Raw genomic sequence first — 8,877 nt, forward strand, 5'->3', positions numbered from 1 at the left:
AGGGAATCAGTTTTTAAAATGTTTATCTTTTTGTGTTTAATGTTCATATGTCATTCCTATCTATATACATCTTGCTTGTAAATTTGTATGATGCCAAATAAAATCAATTAATTAGCATAACATTACTATTACTGTGCTGATAAAAACAAAAATTAAATATCAAGATTAATTTTGAAATGAAGGTTAGTATATACTTGGTATTACAATACATTTCTTTTTTATCCAAATGCTTTCTAAATAAATTAATATCAGATATAAAATATCCAAAGATAATGTCTAACCTAGTTATTCAAGGAGACTCACCAACGCGGCTGCTCAATGCGACCAACGTAACTTACGTAAACATGCTAATAGTAATAAACCATGACGTAGACTTAATGGAAATTATGCTAGTTGATATATGATAAAATGATTATGAATTGATATTTCTGACATCATCTAAACTTTACAGGTGATCACTAAATCAGAAACCAAAAATTGAATTAAAAATTAAATATAAATTGTACATTGACAGACAAATAAATTAATTTTTAATTTTCATTCATAAAATTTTAGTTATTAATAATTATATTAAATATAATATGCAGTGACATATGGCTTAACTGACAACTGACATATTATTTAAAACATGCACTTCACCTAACAATTTGTATGATATAAAACCAAAGTTTTGCTAGGCAATTTGAAAGGGGTATTCAACTTTGGAGACATTCACCCTAAGCTAGTCCAGTACTGACACTACTCAGGGGCGGATTTAGGTGGGGCTAAACAGGCTTTAGCTCCTCCCCCCCCCACCCCTTATGACTTATGAAAATGAAATCATTTATAAAATATTTAGCCCCCTAATCTATGCTGGATCCGCCTCTGCTGTAATTTGTTTCTTTTTTTAAATATATATTTATATATATATATAAATCAATGATGTTGCGTAGCACTGTGTAAATTATATATAAATCATACTGTAAATTATAGAAACAGTGCTCATATTCGGAACATGATCTCATAATCGCGTCGAGCATAGATTATGAGATCATGTTCCGAATATGAGCACTGTTTCTATAATTTACAATATGATTTTTATATATATATATATATTTTTCTTTTTTTGGCAATAAAAGTTGAAGTAAAGTAAAGTATTTGTATTATTTAGGTGGCATTAATAAAAAATATTGGCAATAGAAAATGTTATCAATCGTACAAATCTATATAGGTGACAATCCATTCCCATAACAAACATAAACTTAAAGATAATGCACATTCATTGTAAACAAGTGGAGTAGAGTTGCTTTTGTCATACAGCTGGATACAAATTCATGGGCCTGGCAGTGACGGGTTCTGGCTAAGGGGCCCTCCATACGTATAACAAAAAGAGACACTCGAGTGAGTGAGTGAGTGAGTGACCAAGCGGTTAAGACAGTGGAACAGTAATACCTAGCCATAACATCAACAAGGATTCAAGCCTCACTCGCTCTCGGATAAGGACCATAAACCGTAGGTCCAGTGTACACATCTGGCTCATATGCACTTTAAAAAACCTACAGTAGTACCTTTTGAGACGAGTAGGGGGTTACCCCGGTGTACTACAGTAGTAGCCTATACACACAACCACTTTCACACACAGACACTTATCATAACTCATCATGAGGGCCTTTGATTGTCAGCCTCTATAAATAGCCTAAGGTTAAATATAAAAAAAAACAACACTTCTTAGCTAATCCAGGATGTAGCATAATTTCCATTTTTATTGATTAAAAGATTAATAAGTTGTTTGGCCTTGGGATTAATTTAATGTCAGATTTGATCAGTAGTCATGACTCCCAGTATAGATGGCATCATATAATTATAATAGTATATTATTCTCTCTCAAACCAAGATGTGGTAGGTGTCACTTACACAGAAGGTTCACTGAATATTATGTAATTTTTAAATGTCATATGGTTTCTGTGGAGCAGTTTTAGTTGCATGCATAATGGTCTCAATTTTATCTTTTTTTTTAAAATCCAATTTTTTTTTTTAGGGACAATATCTTTAATTGTGTATATTACACAGTCTTTATATTACAGTAATAGATGAGAAGTGCATACTTTTCTACAGCCTTAAAACTATTTAAAAGACGCATTTGAAAAATGTGTGTAAATTTGAATACGTCAATAAAATATGTAAACTTAATTACACAAGATGTAATTTATTATTACTTATTGTTTACTTTTAATTAAATATTTATTGTTATACATGCATTGTGAGACTAGCATACTCTATCAATCAATTTTGCTTTCTGCATTATACATGGTGCCTCATGATTCTACGGAAATTTGGCTCAATAATAGACTTAGATATAGATAAATACTATAGATTGAAATACATATAATTGCAAACTACGCAAAATCATGATTTGGCCTAAAATAATTGGAAACCACCAAGCAAAAATTCTGAACAAATCAATGACCCACACTACAAAAAGCCTTGCTTCTGGGTTTTACCCGACTGTATGAATGCTTAAACACAGCGTGGTAGGTATGGCTTTTCATTTTCATTACGCACCAAGCATACAACTGTCGCGTCAGAAAATCATTCTACACATGCTCAGAAACGTGCGCAGAAAGACTGTTTGATGAGATGTGTAAAACCTACTTCTACATTTTCTATTTACTACAGAAATTGTTTATGACGACCACTGAAATCAATCATAAGTTGAGAACTCTAATAATATAAAAACTGCAATGGCATATCTTTACGTAGCGTTTGCACTTTGACAGGTCGACCAATTATTTGGAGGTTTATTTTCATAGCACTGTAAGCTAGCTACATTCACATATAACCAGGGTAGTGCACCACACATAACTGGCATGATATTAAACAATTATCTTTATAAATATATATTTATTTACTTAATCATCCATGCATCGCTTGCCATATTATTTACACACAACAAAATTACAAGGATCTACTCTATTAGTTATTACTATCTTCTTATGCTAAGCTTAATATCAGAAATGCAAACTTTTAACCATGAGTGGGTGGTTTGTACAATACCATAAATTCAATGCTAGAGGCTACATTGGTAAAAAAAACGAGCAGAATAATTTGTAAAATCCATATCTCAGTAAATTATATTTTCTTAATGATGAAATGAAGACATGATATATTTTTCATAGAGTGTCAACTTCCAATGTAATCACAGCATTAGAAAGTCACTGCTGAAGACCACCAAATATGGCTACACCCTATGTACAGTAAGTGGTCAATTGGAATTTGGCCAGTTTGAAATCACGTTCTCTACTTTATTTTCTTTTTTTTCTGTTGGTAGTAGGCCTACAGTATTCTTCTGTGTTTTGTAAGCTCTTTGTCAGTTTCTATTTCATGTCTCAAAAAGAAATGATGGTGGTGGTTTATGGGGAGGGGTATTCAATGAATTTTCTACTTTTTGAGTATATTTCGCTCTTCGAGGAGAATAGGGCATTTATTGGTTTATCCAGGTAAGCTAGGCAAGAAATAGTAGGCAAAATAATTAATTATGTAGGCCTAAAATTCATCAATTTATTAAGTTATTAATTAATCTTTATTACTATGTCAGTCATCTTTATTACGAATCTATCAAAGGTTTGCATGTTGATATAGCAAATTTCTAGTCCTGAACCGTTATAATAAACGAAAGGAGATATTATAATTACATCAAAACACATGACACAAAAATATACGATTTTACTAAAACCAATTCTTAAATTCTTTCTTCTTCAATTAACTAATCCATCTCAGGTGTTGGTACTTTTAATTAAACCAGAACTACTATTCATAATTCACTTGAGCAGTAATTAAGACAAAATTTTGATTTTAAGCTAAACCTATAGTGTGCGACTGTATTGTCTATTATAATCAATTAAAGCCATGGAAACCATCCCCAGCTTCGTTGGTTTTGTATAGAAAGCCAAAGTATAACATTTCTGTGTGAAAAGCAATTTATTTACAGTAGATAATTAATTACAGTATAATATTATACTGCATTAGTCTGAAATGGATTTAGATTGGTTGATGGCCGCAAAATAAGCCATTTATATAAAAACTATCCTACAAGCGTACATTAGACTTTATAGCAGCCTTGATATACTTTAATTACCTCATTTGACTAGTTTATGGGACATGTTCATAAAACTGGGCTATAATTAGTATTTGACCCAGTTCAATCTCCTGAAAATTTCATATAATTATTGGTTTTGTTTAATACTCAAATACTGCCTTTTTCAGGTCTGGCAGTGTCAGTCTTTCTTCCAGTCATTTCACCAAACTGTAGGGTCCAATTTAGATGCTAGGACTGGAATTTTCTTTTTTTTACTAATTATGTCAAAATAATTAAGGAAAAAGGTGAAACTGATCAGAAAATCTCCATGCTTTATTTTAAATCAGTTCTTATGCAAATGACTTTGTCATCTCATAGTTTAAAGAAAAGAAAATTTTTGTTTATTTTGAAAACTGACTGAAGTAAAATCAATTACTTAAATTATCTTAGCTAAGCACATTTGATAAATCTAACAGGTAAAGATCATGTAAACATTATTCTACTGTTATGTATAAGTATTAAGAGGACACAAAATGTAATGCTGTGCATCAGTAATTACAATAGAATCAACTTGGCCCACCATTAAATTACCACGCCATCAATGACATGCTTTCACACTATGTACTTTCCTCTTTGTTTCTACTGTATTTTGTACCAAGGAAAAAAGTGTAAGAAAAGGTAAAGGTCCTTTCACACAAGAATAATTACTTTACAATGTGTATAATACAGTGTCGCCTACTACGGTATAATATACAATATTACCTGGATGACTGTCAACAACATAACAAAATTATAATTTAATCCTTCAAAAATGAAATCAATAAGTTTAGAAGGTTTCAAATTACCATATTAAAATGGTAGAATACTTAAAAAGCATTATAATCAATTAAAAGTACTTAATTTAATCCAGTGGCATAATAAATTAAAGCTCTTTTTTTTTAAAGATAAAGACTGTGCGCTTCATCATATAAAGACTGTGTGCTTCATCATATAAAGACTGTGTGCTTCATCATAACTGTTTGTTGATACAACATCTTGTATCAGAAAGGAGTAACAATTTGAATATGAAATGTAGAGATAAATTGCGTAGGCTTATCATATTCCTATTGGGATTCAAAAGATGTAAAATTATAAAAACAATAAATGAAATAAAATATGATCTTATAGTACTGTATGTGTTAGAAGAAAGATCAAGGGATTGTGTCATGGATGAGCATAGCAGTACATTTGATTGATGATGTTGATGATGATGATGTTGACGATGATGATAACAAAATAATGAAACATCAACATCAAGACAGTAGTGGTGGTGAAAATGAGGATATAAAACAATTTGATAATAATTATGAAATTGATGAAAAAACAAAAATGATGATGAAACTGACGATGAAACAACAATGATGATGGTGATGATGATGAATTAAAGAAGAAATGAAGACTAAATAAGGATTATGGATGATGGCAAAACAGATGAAATGAAAACACAGTAATAAAAGAGTGATCAAGGCACACAAAAGAGGTGATGGAAATGAAGAAAGTGGTGATGGAATTAACACTCATAATGATGGAAATGATGATTCATAAAACAATGTTAATATGATGGAGTTGATGAAAAACATTGGTGGTGAGGGTGATGAAATGACGATAATAATTGCTTTTCATTATCATCATCATCAATAGAAATGATGATGGGAAAAAAGTGATGATGATGGAAATGATGGCAAAAAAGTGATGATGATGGAAATGATGACAAAAAAGTGATGATGATGGAAATGATGACAAAAAAGAGATGATGATGGAAATGATGATGGCAAAAAAGTGATGATGGAAATTATGGTAAAAAAGTGATGATGATGATGTAAATGATGACAAAAAAGTGATGATGATGATGATGGAAATGATGATGGCAAAAAAGTGATGATGGAAATTATGGCAAAAAAGTGATGATGATGATGATGGAAATGATGACAAAAAAGTGATGATGATGATGATGGAAATGATGATGGCAAAAAAGTGATGATGATGATGGAAATGATGATGGAAAAAAAGTTATGATGATGATGATGGAAATGATGATGGCAAAAAAGTGATGATGATGGAAATGCTGATGAATGATTTTGATTTGATAAGGAAATTGATGGTATAAACAGATAATGATATGATAAATATAGAATAGTATAATGACAATTAATAGACAATGGTGGTGCGGATATGCTACTGGTAGGGATACCGAGAGCTGACTCCATTTTCATTACCACGATTAAACAGCGCGCACGTTACTATGCGCGCAATGTCATTGACGCGGTGTTTTTTTACTTTGGTAAACACTTTTTATTAGGTAATTATTCTGAAAATAAATTAATTACGAAAATATCCTTTTGAGTAAATATTTATTTACCTATTAATCTATAAGATAAAGTATTATTTATTTCCATTTCATTCAACCAAAAATGTGAATATAGTGGTTAAAAGATCGTTATCGCCTAGCGCGTATAGACTTTGTTTACTACGAAACCCTCTGAAGGCTCAATGACCTACCATTTTCAACCTTATTTTTGTAGTTGAGCCTCTTATGACCTCAAAATGTTTTTTATTCCTACACCAAGATAATATAGTTCCACATACCATGTGCTTGTTACTAAGAAAAATATTAATTTTAAGTGCTAAAAAAACAGTTTTATCCCGATATGAGGCCTTTATGATTCGAATATTTCATAGTAACAACCCATATACCATGAAAAATATCCGTTTTGTCCATTTTTAAAATAATTTTTGGAAAATTCCGAGAGGCTCAACTACAAAAACGCCATTTTGTGGTATGATGTCATTGCAAGCCAATCAAACCTCTGCATTCGACCGCTCCGCAGGTCTCACGGTTGAACGATTTTGGATTCTCGCCCTTTGATTGGTTGACGCGAATCAACACACAGCGGAATAATTTTCTCGCGAGTGCCGTGAAGTCACATGGTCTAAGGCCTGTCCAATTACACGTGAAAATAATGCATTGAAATTCTTCGAATGAAGTTAAATTAACACTTTTTTTTATATAATAAATAAGTAATATCATATTTTATTGAATTTTACAATGTTGATATACAAATTATATTACTTAAAACCATGATTTTATTTAATTATTTTTACGAAAAATGGCTAGTTCATACAATTGTCGACTGAGGGCGCAATTTGTTTACATCGTTCGTGGCTGAAAACGATCATTTTCGACGATGTTTTAAACCCTATATTTCGAAAACTACAAGTCATATTTTCATAATTCTTTCTTTATTATAATATTGATACAAAATACTAACAGCCAATGTATAATTTGTTTGAAAAATATTAACTTTTAATTTTACATCGTTATCCCTACTACTGGTAATTAGTGATGTTACAATTACAAATCTGTACTGTAGTTGTTAATGAGAGTTCTTGCAGTAATTGTCCGATTATAATAATAGAATAATGAGATGTACAAAAGATAATATGAAGTGATATGATGGAGAAATAATGTTGACAGCAGTTAAGATGATAAAATGTATGCCATTAATTTGTTCAGACAGTGACAGTTGTCATTCTTATGAAAAATAATGAGGAATAAGATGTTAGTTCATTTTCTTTAATATTATTTTCTAAATATTTCTTTGTTTACAATTGCAGTGTGAAGAAAACAAAATAAATTAAATATCTAAATAATTATTGGCCAATATTTCTATTGAAATATGTATTCTTTTCATGAAAAAAACCCCAAACATTTTGAACATCCTTTTCAGTTTCCAACCAACCAAAAATCGTCCCTCTTTTATGGAGGAGATGATACGAACACCTTGTTAATTGTAATATATGTATCGTCATCTAGTCTTACTCTCTCATGAGAAAAAGCAATGCATGAATTATTTTATTTTGAAGATACATAATATTAATGTAACACTTTTTAAAAACTTACCAAGATTTCCAGAAGAATTTGAAGGACTGATTAGTAATACTCCTATAAGAATACACAGCCCGAGAGCCCTCGCTGCGTATACAGTCGCACACCGGCTCATCCCCGTGTTAGTATGCGGCTAGCCTATAATCCGTGACAAAAACTACATTCTAAAAAACTAAACGAAAAACAAACTAAAATATCAAACTTCAATTTCCACTAGAAATAACATCACAGCTATACAAAAAACTATAGCCGCGACAATATTATTTAGTGAAATAATTTGAGGGGTGAAAATTCACTTCGTGCTCTGCCACTCTGATTGATTGCTCGCACTTGTTTTTTTCGACAACCAGTGGAGCGTGCAAGTTTGCCGGTCGACTGTCGCCCTCTGCGACAAGAATTAACGACGATCAATATTTTGTCGGTCTGCTGTCTGTCCATCTTTCCACAATTTTGTCGTTTTATCGCATTTCCGTATTTGTTAATAATGTCATTTCTCTAAAAATCAAAAGCGTTCATTATCTTTGATTTTTAGACTTAGTCTTTATTGTCTTCATCAATATAAATCACCCGTATTTCGCTAATCATTTAAACAACAATCTGTCACGGCCTATAATGACTTCAACTAATCTATAAAACTATGTTCACTATTTAATTTTTTCAACCGTTAACATTTGTTTTTCATCAATTGATTTAAGGTATATAGCTTTTAAAATGTTTCCCCTCACAAGCTAGCTAAATAAAAAATTCCAGTTACATTTAATTTTTGTCTCCTTTATTACCAATGTCAACGACGTAATTTTCATCAATATTAACGTTTTCTAATATTACGCTTTTTACAGTTTATTCCCATTTACATAATAAGTCCAATGGTTTATTGTTTGTCTTCCTACTGGTCGTA

The 8,877-nt window shown here is 31.1% G+C and overlaps 1 protein-coding gene across 4 annotated transcripts in view; it reads right to left on the reverse strand.

Annotated features, from left to right (window-relative positions):
• LOC144839828 (receptor-type tyrosine-protein phosphatase N2-like) overlaps positions 1-8,475 on the reverse strand; it is a 109,883-nt gene extending 101,408 nt beyond the window's left edge. For 2 of the 4 annotated variants that reach the window (XM_078695365.1, XM_078695362.1), the window contains exon 1: positions 7,995-8,475. In XM_078695365.1, coding sequence (XP_078551491.1) covers positions 7,995-8,094 — 100 coding nt within the window. In that variant the 5' untranslated portion in view covers positions 8,095-8,475. The remainder of the gene's footprint in view (positions 1-7,994) is intronic. The other 2 variants (XM_078695364.1, XM_078695361.1) reach the window with 2 other exon arrangements.
• Positions 8,476-8,877: the final 402 nt, after the last annotated feature.

Source organism: Antedon bifida, chromosome 4 (assembly GCF_963402885.1).
Source record: "Antedon bifida chromosome 4, ecAntBifi1.1, whole genome shotgun sequence".
Taxonomy (NCBI): Eukaryota; Metazoa; Echinodermata; class Crinoidea; order Comatulida; family Antedonidae; genus Antedon; species Antedon bifida.